At 34.2% G+C, this 21,004-nt stretch overlaps 2 protein-coding genes across 2 annotated transcripts; one reads left to right on the top strand and one right to left on the bottom strand.

Annotated features, from left to right (window-relative positions):
- The first annotated feature begins 5,567 nt into the window (after positions 1–5,567).
- Positions 5,568–10,708, top strand: LOC148200203 (membrane steroid-binding protein 2-like). The gene is made up of 2 exons (XM_088114556.1): positions 5,568–6,003; positions 10,050–10,708. The coding sequence occupies exons 1-2, from the start codon at positions 5,684–5,686 to the stop codon at positions 10,324–10,326; spliced, it is 597 nt and encodes a 198-aa protein (XP_087970682.1). The 5' UTR covers positions 5,568–5,683; the 3' UTR covers positions 10,327–10,708.
- Positions 10,709–14,270: 3,562 nt separating this feature from the next.
- Positions 14,271–18,878, bottom strand: LOC148200202 (chaperone protein dnaJ 72-like). The gene is made up of 3 exons (XM_088111231.1): positions 18,267–18,878; positions 17,044–17,113; positions 14,271–14,584 (listed from the first exon to the last, which is right to left on the bottom strand). The coding sequence occupies exons 1-3, from the start codon at positions 18,662–18,664 to the stop codon at positions 14,507–14,509; spliced, it is 546 nt and encodes a 181-aa protein (XP_087967357.1). The 5' UTR covers positions 18,665–18,878; the 3' UTR covers positions 14,271–14,506.
- Positions 18,879–21,004: the final 2,126 nt, after the last annotated feature.

Here is a 21,004-nt window from a genome sequence, read left to right as displayed (position 1 = left end):
AAAATTTAGAAAATTGTGTTTTAAAATTAATAATATATTTAAAATATGAGATTTGATTATTTTAATATTTAAAGTTTAAATAAATAAAATTTTTATAAATAAGTTTTATTATTTAAAAACATGCAACCAATGTCAATACGCTTTCTATTTTCGAGTCTTTGTAATCTTTTGCATTCCTCGAGTATTAGCACACATTGAAATAGTTAGACCATGGCCTTCGAGTCCGGTTGAGAAATAGTGAAATTGAGTAGCGGGAAGTAAGTAGGAGTAAGGTTCGGGTTTGGTTGAGTAACTTTTTCTTTAAAGTTCTAGGTTTTTATATCGTACATTCATGTGTTTGAAGATAAAAAAACGGGTGATTCTTGAGATGAGCTTTCCATTTTTGTCCAATTAGTTTCTCCAACAGAGTAAGTTAGTTTTATGTCATTTTCAGTTTGTATGTTTTTTTTTTGTACATGTGGATCATCTTGGTTCCCGTGTAGTGTGAGGCCTTGGAAAATTAAACCGTAAGCCTTCTGTCTAATCAAATTAATGCACTGCTGAGTCACCTGTCAGCTCTCATTAATGCACCGCGACACACATTCAGTCTCATTAAAAACGCACTCACACACTCTGACGCACGCCTGCCAAGTGTCAGTTTAGAATCTTCTGAATTTGTAGTGGAAGACAGGTGTCCGTGTGTGAAAGAACGTCCGTTTGACTTGGGAAGAAAGCCAATTTTCTGAAAAACCTTCTTTCCACTCTCTGCATGCAGTCGTCTTCTTCCTCAGAACTCAACTTTTCATATTCTCCAACTTCTCTCTAGAAATCCTTCAACTTCTCTCTACTGTTACTCACTCATTTCTTCTCCGTTCAACATTCAAACCGTAGGAACGTTCCCTGCACCGTGAGCTTCAAACTGAACCGAACAGATCCAAGTTCTGTAACCGGTAAGTCGCTCGACTCTGGACGCTAATTTCTGGGTTACATGCAAACTAAGATTCAGTTGCATGCAAGGGTATAAACTGAGTTTTCTGAGTTTTCTTTGGTTAGACTTAGTTGAAGAGCGTAAGAAAGATCGTGGAGGTAGAAAGCCATAGTTGGGCAAAGTCAAAGTCATACTCTTAGGACGTACACTGCTATCCAGGTAAGGGAAGCTTAGTAATTTAATTGATACTTGTATGTTGTATGCAAGCATGATATGAACTGAATGTATGAGATGTATGTTGGTTGAGTATGCATGAACGAACGTTGTTGTACTGAATGAATATAATATATGTTGGTTGAAATGCATGTTTATGGTTGATACGTATGAATATGAGATGATTTATCCCTTTGAAGTATGAATGATTAATGTGAATCATATAAAGTTTGGAAATTGATATTGATATGAAGTATAAAGTATGAACTGATACGTTGAAAATTGATAATTGAACTAGAAGGAAATCGTAAATATGGAATCCTTACTATGATAAAATACGTTCGTCATCGTACGGTCTTATACCGTTCGGTTTCTAATCAATTGCTTAAAAAGGAATCCTTTCATTTGGAAAGAGTTCTGATCGAGAACGAGCGTCCCGTGAAATACTATGTTGAGCGTTCGACTTAGCCTAGTGGTAACCTTATAATTTAAATTAAGTTATAATGTATTACCCCTTATACTTACAAATTTGTAGCGCTCGGTCTTACACTGAGCGTTCGTCCTCTTTAGTACTTGGTCTTATACCAAGCGTTCGTCCTAATTAATTATCGGTCTTATATCTAGCGTTCGTCCTAAGAAGTGTTCGGTCTTATACCGAACGCTCGTCCTTACCTTTGATTTCTGAATGGGCGTAAATAGCGTCCGTCCAAATTATTAGTAAATGTATATTATCGCGTTCGGTCATTGACTGGCAGTCGATCCTTTTAAACAAATTGTTCTCAGTATAATTAAATAATTGTCTTGTCGTATCTTTATCCATTTGGATTAGGCCTAGAGTCTTTGTACCTAAATTATTCTGAACATTGATTTTATATCTCTAAGAGTCGGTTCATTCAACTGATTCGAGTAGCAGTCACGTTCTTCATATAATTATGTGTGGACTTATTCTGTTTGACAGCGAGCCTTCTAAATCTAGCCTTTAGCGTTCGTCTTCGTTCTTCAGAAGTATGAACGTTCGTTATTTTATACTTTTAAAACTGAAGATAAAGATGATGATAAATTATAAGTAGTTGAAGTGTGAACACTATATTGAATGATTATACGATTATGGAATTTGAACGAGTGTTCCAGGGAGGAACGACTCTTACATATATTGAGTATTAAATTTGGTAAAGTATGACTGTGGATAAGTTAAGACTTGGTGTCCATCCTGATGTTCCGTGAGTACTCATCCTCATGTAGAGGGAGTATGTCATGTGTGGGAACGACAAGAGGTCCTTAGTCCATAAGTTAACATGGGCGACGTAAGAACGGACTAACCTCGAGTGGCAGCTGTTTGGTGTATCCCAGTTACTACATCACTCGGGTGCAAGGACGCTTGTAACTACACAGATTCATACAGTCCGGACGGTCGGTCTAGTATATATTTATATATATATTTCGGATGTTGTTATATGATTGAATTATGTACTTGTGTGGATTGAAATGTTTATGGTATATGTTGATGTATAAATTAAATTACATAAGCTTACCCTTTCGTTTTCCTTGTTTTGTCTGTTGTCTATGTACGTTCGTCCTGTCATTGCAATGATCATCCGTGTGGGTGTGAGCAGATGGAGGTGCGTCTCTTGAAGAAATGCTAGAAGAAGAAAATTTGGAAGACGCTAATCTGGTTGAAGTAAAAGTTAAAGCCGAGCCTTAGAGCGCTCGCTAGGTTCTTATCTATTAGTCTTTCAGTTTTATTTTGAATATTCGGTTAAGTTTTGTAAAACCGTTCGTCTCTGAACTTCTGTTACTGCTGTATTGTATCTAATGCTGTACTTTAAGTCGTTCGGCTTTTTGAACCCCGTTTAGTAATGTAAAGACTGCACTGTTTTACTGTTAAATGTAATTAATTCTGATTATGGTTATTACTGTATTTTGGGATGTTACATGTAGTGTTTGAGTCTTTTATAAGAGATTATGTTGATCAGCGATACTAATGGTGAGTTATGATCATGTTTGTGTTATTCAAAGGAATATGTAAAGCTTTTTGTATGTCTACATAGGAAAGTTAATTTCATTATTTTTAACTGATTTATACTTTGCAATTGCTAATTATATTTGTATGATATTTGGTTTGTGTAATTTAGTTGTCTAAAGAAATATGAGATGTGGAGTTGAGTTAAAATTTAATTTGGTTTACTTGAATTGTATTTTGAAATTTGGTATGTTGTTTGGTTAAATATTGTGATTGAGATTAATTGAGTCATTGAGTAATGTACAATTTGATAGTTGGTATGTTTTTACCATAAGTTGTTGTTGGACCGATTTGTAGGGTTGAAATGACATAAATTTACAAAATTATGTTTTGCATAATTATGTAGACTCGATAGGTGATAATATACTTGTTGGACAAAGTCAAAGTCAGAGAGTTACTAACTTGATTTGGGCAAGACAATACTCATTAGGGTAGATCAAAGTCAAAAAGCTCACTGACTTGAAAGTCGCTAAGGATTTAGGTGTCTCTAGGTCGTGTCTCTAGTGAAACGACAACAGTGTGGGGTAAGTTCCACTTTGTTGTAATTGTCGCAGTTTTCATTGTTGTCATCTTCACAACTGAGGATCTTACTAGGTCATCTTCACTTTGCTCACTACTCATCTACCTGAACACCGCGAGTAGCTCCTACAAGTTTGAGCCGTTCTACTATTTGGTGACCTCGTCACTGCCATTGCCGATACTTTTTTTATACGTGTTCGTTATTACATTGGCCACTCCTCCCTGGCGACCCTTCCCTGCTTAGGTTCACGATCGTCATGGAACTCACAATATTGGCAACACCGACGAGGTTTGTCTACTCCATTTTCCTTTTTGTTTCAATTTTTCCTATCTTTATGGTTTTGGGTTCTAATGTTTGTTGTTTCAAGAGAGAATGATGGTGAATTGAATTTGAAGGGTTATGGGATTTGGAATTTTCTAATTTTGTTGATGTAATTTTAATTGAATTTAATTTTTATGTTTTGATTAAGTGTTTTGTTTGAAACCAAATGGAGCCAATGTTGAATGTTAGAGATGAAACCTAGTTTTAATGGGAGAGAGGGCGTTTGTGGTTGAAAGTTTTGGGAAATCATTGAGTTTAATTGCGTAAATAATTTAATTTCTCCATTGTTCGTGTTTTTTGGTTCATTTATATCGTGTTATTGTTGTGATATTATTGGTTTAGTTAATTACATGATTAGATTTGTGTGTGAAGTATCTTAGCTTTATGTTCTATTGTAGACTTATTGATAAGTGCCTAATATGAGTTAGCTTTGATTATAATTTGGCACTTGTCTTGTTTTGATTATGTTAAAAATCAATGTTAATCACTTCAAATTTACTTGTTTTGCAGGTTTTGATAAACTTTGAGAGTCAAAGATGTAATAAGAAGAAAACAAAGGAATTATGACCAAAACACAACAAACTGACTTAAGCGTGGTTGCAACGTGGAATTTGAGGCTTGAGTCACATGAAGAAAACTCACCTTAAAAGAAAACCTCAAACCTTTACCTAAGGTTAAGGCCATGAAGAATCATTCACCTAGAAGTAATCTTAAGAGGCTTCAACACAAAAACACAAAGGCTAAGCTATAGAGGAAATCCACCTTGGGAGGAAATCTCACAATTGAAGCCATGAATGGCACCGCTAAAGCCACACTATCATTGTCTATAAAAACAAAATTTCCTCTCTATTTCAGAGAACCTTTTTGGATACTTTTCACTAGACTTTCTAGACAGGTTTAGAGAGACTTTAAAAAGTCTTCTCATATATTTCATCTATACTATAAAGAACATCATTAAAGGATTAGGAGACAAAGTTCCTTCCTTGTATTAACTTCTTCCCATCCATTATGAGAAAATAAATCTCCTAAGTGTTGGAGTGAAATGTAAACCACTTTAAAACTCTCTTGTATTCAATACTATTTTATTTATGAATGCTTGCTTTTAAATACAAGTTTGTGAATTGGTTTATACTTGTTATTGGATGAATCGATCACTCATTTTGTTTCACTAGCTTAAAACTGAGAGGAAACTAATTTCAAGTTGTGGTCCAATCAATTCTCCTATATGCTTTTATATGCTAAAAATAGATCTAAGGTAGTAGTTAGCTATGGAATCTCGATCTTAATGCAAGATATCCATTCAACTAATTGTAAAGGAACCATACTAAAAGTTGGTGATCTTAGACTTTAGGTGTGAAAATGTACCTAAAGTTACATCTAAAAAAGACCCCTGAGGACTTGATTACTTGCATCCTCGTATTAACTTATTTTAAATAAAATTAAAATCAAATTAATAACTTTTAAATTATCGAAGTTAAGGTTTAAATATTGGTAGGTTTGATACAAAAGTATATATGGTGGAAAATCAACACGTCTATTTATTCCCACATAAGATGTGCACTAATACGCTTCCAAAATCCAAAAACAAAAGAACATAAAACCCAAACAACCAAATCCAGTTAGGTGGCTTCATTTCCATTCTCACCTACCAACGCTTACTACTCTTCCTTTTCAGAAGCCATTTTGAGAGAAGTGTTCAGAAATGGGTCTGTACACGAGCGTGATGGAAGAGATAGCGTTTTACACGGGGCTGTCTCCCGCCGCGTTTTTCACCGTTTTGGCTATGATGGTCGTCGTTTACAGAACCGTGAGCGCCATGTTTGTGTCCCCCGAAGACTACAACAAACCGCCCGTTGTTTCGGCCCGAACTCACCCCCAGTTCGAAGACCCCGAACCGCCTCGCCAACCGGTCCAGTTGGGTCAAGTAACGGACCGGGAATTGCGAGCCTACGATGGTTCCGACCCCAATAAACCGCTTTTGATGGCAATCAGGGGTCAGATCTTTGACGTGTCCACTGGCAGGTACAGCTTTCGTTTTTGTGTGCTGGTGTTGCCTATGAGAAAGTCACTTGTTTTTTAATTATGTAAATTTTTTATGAATGTTTTTTAACTAACTTTTCCATAATCATTCTTAAAAATATATAAAGGATTTTTTTTTTAAATTTTAGATAAAAGTAATTAGCCTCAAACAGAATTCTTTTTATAAAAAATTATATGAAATACCTTTTATTAATTAATTTTCACGAGAAAGAATACTATTAGTGAGACCTAAATTTCAATAACACTGACACTGTTGCTTTAAGTTACTTCTAATCTTGACGTGGACGAGTGATGGTTAATCTTAGATAAAACTAAGAGTTACTTAGAGTTCAGGTATATACGGGGAGCATATGCTGAAATAAGTCTCGAATTAAAACATCTTGATATCTGTTAGAATAATTAGTTGTGTGTGAGCTGTGTATTAGTTAGATGTGAGTGTGAGTGTTTCCAACCAGATTGAATTGTCTAGGTGTTACTGGTTGCTTTCTACTTAAATGTAACATTAAGATTAGATGTGTAGTAAGTCCTCTAGAAATATATGTTTTTGTATTAACCTTAGTTGGTATCAGAGCCGGCCGCTCTGGTTTTTTTTTTCTTGATTTATCTGTCGGACATGGCCATTGCTGTCCACCATTATCAGGCACTGTTTGCCGTTGCCTGGAGCAATTTTTGTTGCTGTCCACCTATAATCTGCAGCCATCCACTGTCTTTTAAAATTGTCACATTGTCAACAACTATTTTTAGTTGTTCACTGCTGTCCACCGCCACAGTTTAGTAGCGGATCTGAATCCTCCTTGAGCGACGACCATATCCGCCGGAATCAGGGCAAACCTCCAGTCGCCACGCGCCACCTTTCTCCAAAGTTGAATAACAGGTGCTTGGATTAGAGTAGCCTTTAAATTTGTAAAGCTATTCCTACCTGTGTAGACCATGTAAAAGCTGACAATTTAGGGATATTTGTAAATGAAGAGGCAGGAGTGACATAACCTCAAATAAATATGGGGTAAAATCTGGTAATTAAATTAGGTGTTGACCAATCCTGAATAGCCTGAAATTTATCTGTATATAAGGCCATTTTGCCTTAATGAATAATATGGCCCAAGTAGGAAATTGATGATTGTCCAATTGAACACTTAACAAAAAATCGATTATCCTTGAGCAAATAAAGAATAACCAGTAGATGATGTAAGTGTTCTATCACAGATACACTGTAGATAAGGATGTCATTAAAAAATCGTGCACAGTCTGTTGGAGGTGAGGTCTGATTAGGTCATTCATGGTTGCATGGAAGTTAGAGGGAGCTTTAGATAAATCGAAAGGCATCACTAAAAGTTATATTGACTGTCAAAAGTGTGAAAAGTGATTTTATGACAATCTTTAGGGTCAACATGATTTTGGTGATACCCTGAGCGTTGGTCTAACTTAGTGAAAACACAAGCTGTAGTGAGTTCATCCAATAACTCCTGAATAGTAGGGATTGGAAAATGATTCTTAATGGTGATTGCGTTTAGTGCTCTGTAATTCACACAAAATCTCAAATGTACTGTCCTTCTTTTATAAAAATAATTGGTGAAGAAAAAAGGCCTGTGTTGGATCGAATAATTCCTTTATCAACATAATGTTGATGAGGGAGGTCATTGTTTGTTTATGAGCATGAGGATAACAATACAATTTGATGTTCTAGGATAGTGGGGGCGGTTGGGGGTAATTCGTGAGGGACCAAAAAATAGTGTAGAAAGTTGAGAATAGGCTGAATTTCTAGAGGAATGGGTTGTATGGCGGGGGATGTGGAATTGAAAGATATTTGTTGAAAAGTGAGTAAGTGGAGGTATGCAATGACATTTGTATGTGTAAGGTGTGGCAAAAGTGGTGAAAAGAGGTTGGACGAAGGGTAGTGTTGGTGTTACCAATAAGGGTGATGTGTTAGCCGCCATGAGGGGTGGAGAAATATGCTTGGGGGTGGGGAGGGGGGGTCCCAAATAGCTAACCAATCCATTCCCAAAGCTACATCAACTCCGTCAATCGATAGTAGGTAAAAAAGAATAATGAAAGTTGAGATTGAATGGATACAAGGACTTAAGGAAAATTAGAATGAGCAATGTATACGGTCACCATTGCTTATCATAACAGACAATGGTGTGGTGGGGACAGTGCATAATTGAAGGTGGGAAGCTAAACGAGTTCGTAAAATATTGTGGTAAAATAGTGACAAGGAGGTATTCAATGTGGCCATGAAACTTGAATGCATGTGGCCAATAGGTGCTTGAGAAAGCTTGAAAAGAAAAATGAAAATGGATAGATCCATCTAAATCAGTACTAATGGAGTTTCCATACATGTGTGGTAAGGATTAAGGGGATCATAATCTCCTTATAAAAGTAGGAAACGCTTGGTAGTGCACTTATGACCGGGGTAAAACTTGTTATCACAGTTATAACACAAACCTACACATCGTCTCTCTTGAAGTTAGGTTGAAGTCAAACATTTTGTAGGGGGATTGACAAGTTTAGGGTTCGGTAAAAGGTTAGAAGATGGTAGAGGGAGGATAGTTTGGCGCCTAGTGTATTTTGTTTGGAGTCATGGAACTTGGATTCAAGTAACTTAGTCAAACCTAAGGCTTGGGCAATGGAAATGGGTTGGAGGACAACAAGCACACAACATATTTTTGGAATGAGTCTAGAAATAAAAAAATTCAAAATCATGTCAGGGGTTAGCCCAATAACTATTGCAAAGTTTTTCAAAAGCTGGTTGGTATTCTGTTACTATGTTGGCTGAGTTTAGAGTTTTTCTTGATGATTGACATACGTGGAAGGGCCAAAGTGAAGCTCTAAGGCATGAGTGAAAGAACCCCTATCTACAAGTTGGTAATTTTGATAGATCCATATACCAAATAATAACTTTCTTTTTTGCAATTTTATTCCGAATGACAGTATGGAGACCATGTTTACAATCTGTAGTCCACCTTAGGGTGACACTTGTCTCTTATGCCAACATAAAGATTCCGATTATAACGTTCATAATTTTGGTTAAATATAGTTCATGAACTTCATAGGTTTAATGATCTTTCTAGTGGATCTCGTATAGTGAGGTCCACTATTAAATAGACTCTACGCTCATGCTTGAATATTGTGTATTGATGGGTCATATGATCTAAGTGTTATAATGGCTTGATAGACTTTAAGCTTGCACTCGGGCCTGAAGGATCATATACCAATAGGCCATTATACGAATGTTATAATCGGCTTGATGGACCCTACGCTTGTGTTCGAGCGTAACGGGTTGTGTATCGATGAGTATGAGAGGTTTTATACGATATACTCTGAGGAGTGACAGACCATGATTTTGGAGAACCAATTGCAATTGTAGAAAGGAAAGTCTCACAATAAATAAAGAAAATCAAACCTTGGAAAGTAGACAAAATATTGAATGATCTAGTTGAAGAGATCTCGCAAATCCTTGGCTAAAACAATTACATACACTACTGCTGTAGAATACTTTTAAATAAATGATCGATTTGATCTTTAAAAGTGACTAATTTTCAGTTTATTTCTTAGAGAATGAAATATTTTTGTGAAATTTTGAGATTATTTTGTTTTTAAAATATACTGTTAAGGATCTATTGTTAGTAGAGCAGAAAGTCTTTTGTCATTATGCTACAATATTAGGGATCAGTTTGAAACTTTGGCACATTCCGAGACTATGATTATTATTTTTCATTTTTTAAAAAGCTAATAACTACAACTTGCATTTTCATCAAATTGATCATATACTTATTATTTTTACACAAACATCGTATCATATTTGTGAATAGAATGATGCGATAAAGTGGTCAAATATGATTGAATGTCTATCTTACAGGGACGGTATATGAGTTAAACTCTTGAGTTTTTAGTAATAACTGAAAAGATGATTTGTTACTTGTCATATGTCATCTTGTGATACATTTCATTCACCTCTTAACACATTTTGTGTGTGCTTACTTGGTATGAGTGATAACACTGACAAACTCTACTTGATTATGAACAAGCAGGAATTTTTATGGTCCCGGAGGACCTTATGCAATGTTTGCAGGAAAGGAGTGTAGTAGAGCCCTTGCACTTCTGTCTTTCAAACCTGAAGAAATTAATGGGGACCTCGAAGGTTTAGGTGAGTCAGAGTTTACAATATTAGAGGACTGGGAATTTAAATTCATAGAAAAGTATCCAAAGGTTGGCCTCCTCATTCCAGAAGAAAGAGCACCAAAAAAAGAGGAACAAGTTCAAGACAGTTTGGAAAATTCCAATGAATACAAGGATGAGACAAAATAGAAACCGTTATATTGTATAGGTTGCTTGTAACCTAGGGATTTCTATAGGGCTTTTGAATCACTGATAGTTTCAAAGTACAGCTCGGTAAGTAGCACGAACACATTGCGAGGCATATTTGTCCACTGGATAGTGGTCATGATTTCAACATAAACCTCTTGCATTTGGCCATATTAACACATCTCCCAAGTTCATATATGTAAATGGATATCGAAAAAGAAATCTAGTTATCATAGCTTGTTGTACTCACTATTCTGCCTTTGAAATGATCTCTTTTTGGTCGTTTTTGTCAAACTTGGTCCCAAATTTGCGTGTAAGACTGAGTTGTTTAATAGTTAGCTTTTACCCTTTTTACATTATTAAGAAAGTGTTTATTTAAGGTGTATCATTCTGTTTTCTAGAATTACTCTTTAAAATATTATTTCTGGATAGATTTAAAGTATAATATTTAGTTCCAAATTTTAAATCTTAGAGTAAAAAAAATAAGAGTAGAAATATAATAATTGAAATATAAAACGAATTTTGATCCTCTCATGCTAGTTTTGTCTCCAACCCTCTTTGGTGTTACGTACGTATATGGTCGGATAAAACTAATAACTGGATTAAAGGTGTCAGTTTAAACAAAAAAAGAAGAAAAGTTAATTCCAAATGATAGGATTTGCTGCAATAATAATTTGGGATTAGATTTAAATAAATTACTTGTTCCTCTTTTTAGTTTTTTTTTAGAAACTCATATTATACATTACTGTGAAATTTGATATCATAGATAGGTTGACACTCTAAAATTTGCAAATATTTTTTCCTCACATGAAACATATCATAAAAAAAGAAAATAGAAGATGCAAACACATTTTAAAAACACATGGAGGCAATACACCAAACCTACATAAAAAAAGAAATAGTCCCTTCTACACAAAAAAAAAAAATACCTATAAAAAAAATAAAAATCCAAACTAATACTATTAGGAACGAAAAAAAACCATTTATATTCTAACTTATTTTCAATCCTCAATGTTGGCCAATTTATTAGTAGAGTGATTCTCTTTCCCGTGTGAAAACTCAAACTCCATATCAAAACATATCTTTGAACACTTTTTCCATCTTCCTCTAAGATATTAAAGAACCAACAATTGCAAGTATGACACCCATAATTTCAACATACAAAGCATTTTGGATGCCTAAATAGAAGAAAAGCTCCCAATGTACTCTCCTTTGCTCCCACTAAAGATCCCAACACAAGTAGAAATCCTTGGACTTCATCTAGCAGCATCATGAGTATTGAGAATTTGATCCAATCCACTTGAGGAAAGTCACAAAACACTTGAATAGGTTTGGAAAATTTTACAGACGTAGTTTTGATTCCAAAAGATATCAAAACAGAAAAGTTAGACATGATTATGAATAAACTTATTAGAAACATTACATGTTAATCTAACATCCCTTAATTTGATGTATAGTCATGTGAATGGTAATAAATTACTTAAATCTGGAATGATTTCTTATCTTCCGAAATCTTAAAGAGTATGTAGAAAAGACCAATCTAATAAGTCTCACCAATGAATTCATTCCAACTCTAAAAAAAGGAATTAATTGTAATATATGATGTATAGTTTCCTCTGTTGGTGTAAGATGGTCCTCGAAAGAAAGTGGGTGTTGAATAGAACCTGTAGACAATTTATACATTTTTGCACATATATAGAACCATTAAAAAGAGTATAAAGGATAGATATCACATTGAATTCATATGGATTCACACCAAACACAAGGATTATGTCTAGTTTCTTAAGCATCAAGCTTAAGAAGTTCCACTAATCAAATAAACTAATTGGATTTAATGAATACATACACAACTTTAGGTTATGAGTATCAACCTCTCTCTAGGTGTCACAATTATCAATCTTTCCATGTGAGTATATAATCTCTCCGGATAACGAATATCAACATTTCTAGTTATAACTCTCTTAATCCCCCTAAGTATCAAGAACTCTAAACAGAATAATGAGAAAACACTCTCACAATAAGATATTACAATTACACTCACATGGTATAATTCACGATGTGAAGGATTTTAAATGACTAAGTTCACAACCCACTGTGTTTTTGCATACAAGACTTTTTTTCGGATTTAACTCTACACGCTCAATATATCTTTCTATTTTTTCTCTTTTATTTACCCTTTATGCTATTTCATTCTTGTCTACCATTTTTTCTCTTTTATTTTCATACCATTGCTCAATATTTTTGCATCGTTGATCAACTTTTAACCTTTCATCTATAGCAACTGCTCTATAGGATGGTCTATTGGTTGCTGCAAGTTGTAGTGGTAGTACATGTTGTTGAAAATATGATTGATTTGGCTCCTTGGAATAATAATTATAATTCGTTCGGAAATTACATTGTTGACTATTTGCATATGAAAAATTATTTTGTAATGTTAAAAAAGATGTTATGAAAAGAAATAAGTTCAAAGGTTATTGAATAGACTTATAAGAAAAAGAGTTACATCTTAATTGGATAACTTAAGTATTTTATCTTTTTTTTACAAAGTGTTTTCTAACTAGTTTCACAAAAATTATGATAAAAAAAATACCAAATTAAAATAACTAAATAAAATAAATAAATGTTAAAAGAAATATGGAAAAAGAAAATGTTAGTAATAAACAAAAATGAAACAAGAACCAAAATAAAAAAATTTTAATCATATTTTCCGAAAATGATATCAAATTTGATAACTTTATCGTTAACACGATCAAATTAATATTACTAAACTTATCAATTTGACTAAAACAAAATATTCTAACTTTTTGGTACTAAAATATATAACATAACCCATTTAAAATTTATTTATTATAACTATATAAATTTTATCTAAAACACTTTCAACTCTTTAATATCTCAAGCATATCATACCTAACTCATGATATTGTCATCAAGAAACATTTAATCAATTTACATATTGAACGACCATATTAGCAAAACATTCATCTCAAGATTTAAACAATTTGAATATAATAAAAGAATACACAATTTCTGCATAAAATCAAACTGGATCACCTCACTTTCACATTTAGATCATATTTTCTAAAGTACTCTATAAAGAAACATACTAACTTCATTTACCCTTTTAACTTGTTTAAATCAGGTTTAACCTCCTAATTTCACTACACTTGCAAGAAGGCTAAATATGTACATAAAACATTAATAGCCTATCCTAGCCCCGCAAAATAGCAACGCATACAATTCCTATCCTAGCCCTGCAGCCATTTTCATGAAACAACTCGAGAAAATAGCAAAGAGAAACTTACTAAAAAAAAAAAATATTTCTGTTTCGAGATATATATGTTAGGTTTGTGGTTGGACTCTAACCTGGAATACGGATTTCCAAATTGTTTGTCCGTGCCATTCTGGTGCTCAAGCAGCTTTTTGTAGTCGAACGGGTGCAGAGAACAAACACATATTTCCGCTTCATAAATAGTTCCGAGTCTAAGTTATTATTAGGGACATTGATTATGTGTTACGTTGTTCTGTACGAATTTCATTATCTTGAACTTGGTATTTTTAACTAATATACACATTTTATTATGAACTTTTAGAGTTTAACTAAAGTATTTCGGTTTAATCATACAAATTGTAAGCACAAGTTGTTAGCAGTGCCTTTAAAATCAAATTGGTGATTGAAGGGTTCAGAATTTAATGATCTAACAATAATTGAATTGACAGAAATGAAATTGTCATTTTTTTACTTTACATCAGTGAGATGAAAAATGTCCCAGTCCCATCCCATTTTAAATTTTTAAATAACTGGCTTTTAGTCTATTTTACACAGTCCTCCTTTACTAATATCTTGTAAACATACCCAGAACCAACCAACCGTTACAATGTCATAAAATGAGCATTTACTTTTATTGATAATAATAAAATATAAAATTATAAATGAGGCATCTAAATAAACATGCTAAAGTATCAAGCACTATGTATATACTACTGTAATGCTCTATGTACAAGAATTTTGTAAGTTAAAAAGTATCAGTCATAGGCTAAACAAGTAATTACATAGTAAATTTCAGAGCAATTAAAGGACAAATGGAACAGACAGATTAACAATCCCACTTCTCAATACTCTTTTTGCAACAAACGAAGAAGCTTTCGGGTGACAAACAAAATGAGAAACAGAAAAATTCAATCAAGGACGTTCCTTCATGTTATCTTCTCTATACGCTTTGGCTTTCTCAATGGACTTCATGGCTTCTTCAAAAGATTTCTGAGTACAAAATTTAGTGCCAAGGAACAATTCAGTATCTCTGCACTTAATGTTAACATGGAAGCTTAAAAAATGACATAAAATTTACAAGAATAAATTGTTACTTGTTTCATACACGTAAGCAATTACTTCATGGGTTGAGTTCTTTTAATTCCTACTCTTTTATTTTCTACTCACTAATACCCCGCCCATTAAAATCAATCTTATGCCCAAGGTTGACAGAAGATGCAATTCATCCAATTTCTTGGGCTCTCACATGCCAAAATAGAATTCAAAATGAAGAGTGGGGAAATGAGTTGGTCTCTTATGATGATCCCACTCTTAATTGGGCAACTGTTTATGAAGCTACGGGTATTAGATAACCCGTAGTCTATACAAGGAGACAAGCAATCGATAAAAGAAAGCAACCATCAAGTGGTGGTATGTTATTGGATCTTCTCAAGCTTCTAAGAAAGGTCCAGGTGCAACTCCAACTAAACATCGAAAGGTAAAGAGAAGCTTCAAATTGGGGTTCAAAATGAATTGCATGATAGCTCTAATTTGAGTTTGAAAGATTACTTAACATTGACAAGAGTTTCTCCAAAGGGGAACAGGAGAAGGGTTGTTCTCCACTGGATGATAATATTGAAGACAATGTTTTGAACTTCAAATTTGTGATGTTTTGATATGTTATTATTTCAATTTCTAGACATAATATCATTACTTTTTGCATTAAAATTATATGAGGTGGTATTATATTTCTTTTGATTGCCTTGTTTCCGTCATAACCTGTTATAGTTTCCATTATAATTTTATACAGGATTTTTGGGTCTCCCAAAATTTTCCATTATCCAATATTGATACCACTGGTTGTGATACATAATATATTGAGTGCACAATAACTGTCTCAAGTAACTTCAACTTGTAAGAAACAGCTCCCGCCTTGGCTTGGCCAGCACTAGGAATGGTCCATAATAACGAGGTGCAATTTCGGATTAATGCGACATGTCATCATCTGCTGCCTATGTGGTCACAATTTTACAAATATCCACTCTCCTACCTTGTGTTTCCTATCTGCATATTTCTTCATCTGCTGTTTAGCACGCAGCAAATGATATTTTAATTGTCGTAGAGCTTCATCTCGATCTACTAATTTTGCTGCCACAGCTTCCACATACGTTTCTCCTTCTGTAAAACGAACCAAAGGAGAAGGTGCTCTCCCATATACCACTTCAAATGGTGTTTTTCCAGTATTCACACGAAAAGTGGTTTTGTCCCATAGTTCAACCCATGGTATCCAATCCACCTAGTGTTTAGGTTGCTCCATTACAAAACACATCAAGTAAGTCTCCATACACCTATTCATAATTCTGTTTGCCGGTCTGTCTCGAGACGATAATATGAACTCATCTTCAATACATTGCCTTGTAAACGAAACAATTCTTGCCAAAATAAGCTCATAAACAAGGGGTCTCCATAACTCAATTGATTTAGGCACCCCATGGAGCCTCACAATTTCCTTAGCAAATATTTCCACCACTTGTATACACGGATGCTTGAGAGGTATAACATGTACATGCTTTAACAACCGGTCTACTACCACAAAAACAGCTTCAAATCCCTTTGATTTGGGCAACCGCATTATAGAGTCAAGGGAAATGTCTTCCCAAACGCGGTCAGGGATGGGTAATAGTTGTAAGAGCTCAGCTGAAGATGTCAGTGCGTACTTTTTCCTTTGACATATATCACATTTCTTAACAAATTCTTGCACCATTTTTTTCGTGTCAACCCAATATAGATTTCCAGCAACCCGCTTGTTAGTTTGTAGAAATGAGCAAACATTTGGGAAAAATCACTCAAAAACAGAAAAGAATCAGATAGTATATGGAAAATTGTATTATTGAATATATGTGAAATGAGCAAGCAAAGGCTCAACACGGTATATTATCTTTTCCAAAGTCTATGACTTCTCTAGAGAGATAGCTCTCCTTACACTATTCCATAACAAACTCTCCATACTTCCTTCTCTTTCCCCCCTTCTAGACTTTGGGTCTTACACTAACACGGTCTTCTCCACTACTTTTTTCTTGCTGTATCAGTCCATCCTCAAGTGTTCTATCACATTCCACCAGAAATCTACTGTCATGACTCTTGATTTCATAGTTTTGAATCATTTGATTGTCGTTATGTTCCATAATATGTGGTATATGAGTCAATAGCAATTTGTGCCAGAAATAAATTTGTATCTTTGAGTCAGTTACATCTTTTACGCAGGATTTATTACTTGAATAAACATTTTTTGACATTGAAAATAGAAATCATAACTGAATATGAAGAAAAAGTTCATGCTTATGGATCAATTATGTATTACAATATAAGAACTTACATAACGAACCAAGATAGAAAAATGAAATAACGGCTACGATTAAGTTGTGATATTGTATAGCAAAATTAGATGGCTAAGAAAATTAAAATCTTACCCCAGAATTTTGCATTCTCCATAAGGATTCTCGGCTTGCATCAATGACAACTATCCCACATAATATAGCCCTGGGCGAGAACTAACATTAAGTTATTGAAAATATTTTTATATTAAATGTCTCTTAACACTTGATAGTTATCCACAAATGAAAAAAAACAAGGAGGATGATAGCATGTAGAGATAGAAGAAAATTTGATTTAGAACTTGTGCAACATCCCTTATCCTTTTGCATTATCTATCCTCAACCATGCATATATCTAGATACAGCTCATTTATGTTCAGACTAATAGGAACTTGAGTATTATGAGGTACCTAAGTACCACATCGACTTGGTGGAGTACGTAAGTGCTTGATTATCCCTCCTCAACAGTTAGCTTCTGTCGGTAGGTTCCCCATGTGCTTGAGTATTTATCAATTGGTAGCAAGGTTGGTTGCCCATGTCTCAGAAAGGGCTACCAACAAAGGTTCTGACGGTGGAGGGTTCTAACCAATGGGAAGTTGAAGTGTCTTAGAGAGAAATCCACCTAGGACTGTGCTATGATTGTAAATTGGGTATTATGGAGTGTTTAACTTCCACATTGAGTAGTATGTGATACTCAGTGGAGTAATTTGAGTGTTTGGTTATACATCCTTAATAGTTAGCTCAGGTGTTTGGGTACATAACCCAGACACAACTAGTTTTTAAGCTCTTCTATCATCATGTATCTCAAATTTAAATATCAAATGTCCAGGTATAGGTCACTACATATGACAAGAAAAATTAAAGTAATGAAGATAAGCATAGTATATAAAAAATAAAATTAGGGAGAGTAGATTGAGTTATTTTCAAGATGTACCTTGATATATTATATAAAGATAAAAAGCATGAAAATATCTAAACTTGAAACAACCATTATATATATATATATATATATATATATATATATATATATATATATATATATCTCGTGAATTTGTTGATATATGTAATGTAAAAGCTTTTACATGGACACGCATGCCTGTTAATCTTAATCAGCCGATAACTATTATATATAAATAAACCCAAAAAATTACATAAAACCTACTCATGTAAGAAGTTACGGTAATATATTTAACAATTAAATTCTGAATCAATTAACAAACACAATCTCTTGTATCTTGTAGATCTTCCTAGCATCAAATTTTAACTCGAACAAACAGCAATTAACAACCAAAATCATGAGATAAAGGAAAGTGAATTACCCTGCGAAGCCAAGATAGAGAAGTGAAGACCGCCCCGTCAAAATTCGAAGAGCCATTTCAAAATTGGAAGCTAAGCCACCACCAGCACCAGACCCAGGTTTGTAGTCGTACCTGCTCCCGCTCCTACTGTATCCGTAGCTGTAATGAGAATAGTGGTTGTTTCCGCCGTGGTTGCCCGAGCTCCGCCGGAAATTGTAGTCGGCTCGCTTTCGGTCATCCATAAGGACCTCGTAGGCCTCCGATACCTGCTTGAATCGAATTGTGGCATTTTCCCTAATGGCCCTCGGCGATTGAGAATGCTTGTCCGGGTGGAACTGAAACGCTAGTTTCTTGAAAGCGGTTTTGATTTCCTCCTTGGTCGCGGTTCGGTGCAAGCCGAGAACCTTGTAGTGATCCATTTCGCTGGACCGAATTGGGATTGAGCTTGTTTCGGTTTTTGTTGATTGCTACTAGGGTTTATGGAATTTTCCTCCCCTCTCTCGTATGAATTTTCTCCTAGAAGTGGCGAAGGGGAAGTACAGGAAGATGATCTTCCGGTTTAGAAGATTGGGGATTTTGTTATTCATGGCTTGAAGGATGACGAATCGTGGCCGTGTTGTGCCCGCTGCTTTCTTTGAGAGGTACAAGTTTAAAATGTTTTTATTAAAGTTTAAATTATGTCTTTTGCTTATAATAAACATTAAATATTTAAACTAATTAAATATTTAAATTTAAGATTAAGTATTTTTTAGTTGGCTTAATATCCTATTTTGTCCTTAATTTCGCTCAAAAATCTCAAAAATGTCAAATTAGTCCATCCTTTAAAAAGTGCTTTAATTACGTTCTTATTTAATAAAATTTATATCATCAAATCCCTTTCGTTAAATCCGTATAAACGGTCTTAATTATTTTTTTTTCTCTTCTACTTTAATAATTAACGCCGTTTGTACGAATTTAACGGAAGGGATTGTAAGGACGTAATTGACGCACTTTTTAAAAGATGGACTAATTTGATATTTTCGAGCGAAACTGGAGACAAAATAGGATATTAAGCCTTTTTAGTTTTTAAGATACAAATTTGGAATTGGAATTCGTCTGTATGGAACTGTGAGACATCTTAATTTTAAAAATAATAAATATAACTTTTTAATTTGATAAATTTTTTTAATAAAATTATGATATATATGAATCTCAAATTTTAAAAATAATAAATATAGTTGTTAAATCTTTTATATATCAAAGGACATAAATCATTCGGAAAACGTTTGTTTAAACAACCAACTTTTGCTAACTTTTTTACAATGCCACTTGGCACGTATTGATTGGTCATTTTTGAATTTTTTTAAAAGATATAATATGTCGTTGAGGACATTTTAGGAAGGAAAAAATGGTTTCTTGATTTCAGTTGAGAAAACCCTATGTATTTTGCATCTTTTTTTCTCTGGCGAATACTACCATTGCTCTTACTCTCCCTCTACCATTGCTCTCACGGGTCTCTTCACTAAAGTTCTCTCTCCGTCTCGCTCTTCCTCTCCCCATCGCCGGCGAAGTTGGTCCAATAAGTATGGTTCTCGCTCTTTTCTTCCGCCATTTCCCCCTGCTCTCTTTGTTTTCGTTGGAGCCATTTTCCCCTTCTCTCCGTCTTGCGATTTTGACCTCCCCCAATGTGTCAAGGTTGGTAGCACCATGAGAAAGTGCGAAGAGAACAAGTGCTGCACGACTTAGGATTATTATAGGTTTTCAATTTATGTTAATTACATGTGTAGAGATTTTCATTGTATGAGCATTGTACAGGTTTTAGTATACAAAAGATTATTATTATTATAGATGTTGGATAATATGTACTTATATGATATTATATGAATAAAATTTCAATTTTGATATATTTTGTCTGTGTTTTTGGGTGACCTTTTCCACATTTTCGGATGGATGATTGAGTTTATTGGTCATGGGTGGTGTTTACTTAACCAATGAACAACATAAGTCATTCAATTGTTGAGAAAAATGCACATTTAGGTGGTTTACACCAAGTTAGGGGAAGTCCATGACTATTGGTGCCCATGTCATGCCCTCGTAATTGATTACAGGGGTCTTGTAATCGATTACCAGAGACTTGGGGGACAATTGCACAGAAAGTTCAACGTAACTCCCTAGTTGGAACAACAACACTCCCCATGATGATTTTTGCTCTGTTTTTGTTTAATTTTTCCATTTTTTGAGATGAGTGAGTGAGTTCAATGCTATTGGGTATGTTCCCTGCATCAACGATGATGTTAGGCCATTTATTTCTTCAAATAAAAATGTCCATTTAGGTAGTTTTCTCCAACTGAGGTTAGGTGCATGACCATTGTTGTAACACCCCTTCTCGGAGTGTCACAATAAATTTTTTTATTTTTTTAATTAAGAAACATGTCATCTAATGTTGTTACAGTGCACAAATTTTAAAAGGAAATTTCAATAAGTAATATATATGTGAACAAGAGGGAAAAATATACGTATAAGATAACGTGATTCTTTTTTATTAGAAATTAGACTCAAAAAGCTTTCTAATAACTACTAATTTGTAATTTTTGGACATCTAGGTACAATTAATTCCTTAAAGTTAATGTTTTACATATTCGTGTCAACTCTAACCTTTGTTAGTTGTTTTACTCTTAACTTTCTCCACCGAACTCCAAATGAGTTGATTCTTTTTTTGTTAGAATCTAGACTCAAAGAGCTTTCAAATGACTACTAACTCATAATTTTTAGACCACTGT

The sequence above is a fragment of the Vigna umbellata genome, chromosome 4, assembly GCF_029865625.1.
Source record: "Vigna umbellata cultivar VRB3 chromosome 4, Vumbellata_1.0, whole genome shotgun sequence".
NCBI classification, from domain to species: Eukaryota; Viridiplantae; Streptophyta; class Magnoliopsida; order Fabales; family Fabaceae; genus Vigna; species Vigna umbellata.
The sequence above is the reverse complement of the archived record's forward strand: the minus strand, read 5'-3'. Positions and strand labels throughout refer to the sequence as shown.

Bases quoted from the DNA above. Each gene is read 5' to 3' on its own strand.
- LOC148200202 (XM_088111231.1), bottom strand. From the start codon at position 18,664: ATGGATCACTACAAGGTTCTCGGCTTGCACCGAACCGCGACCAAGGAG. The intron at 17,114-18,266 runs GTAATTCACTTT...GTTCTCGCCCAG, and splicing joins CTCTATCTTGGCTTCGCAGG to GGCTATATTATGTGGGATAG. The intron at 14,585-17,043 runs GTAAGATTTTAA...TTTTGTACTCAG, and splicing joins GGAGAATGCAAAATTCTGGG to AAATCTTTTGAAGAAGCCAT.
- LOC148200203 (XM_088114556.1), top strand. From the start codon at position 5,684: ATGGGTCTGTACACGAGCGTGATGGAAGAGATAGCGTTTTACACGGGG. The intron at 6,004-10,049 runs GTACAGCTTTCG...ATGAACAAGCAG, and splicing joins TTTGACGTGTCCACTGGCAG to GAATTTTTATGGTCCCGGAG.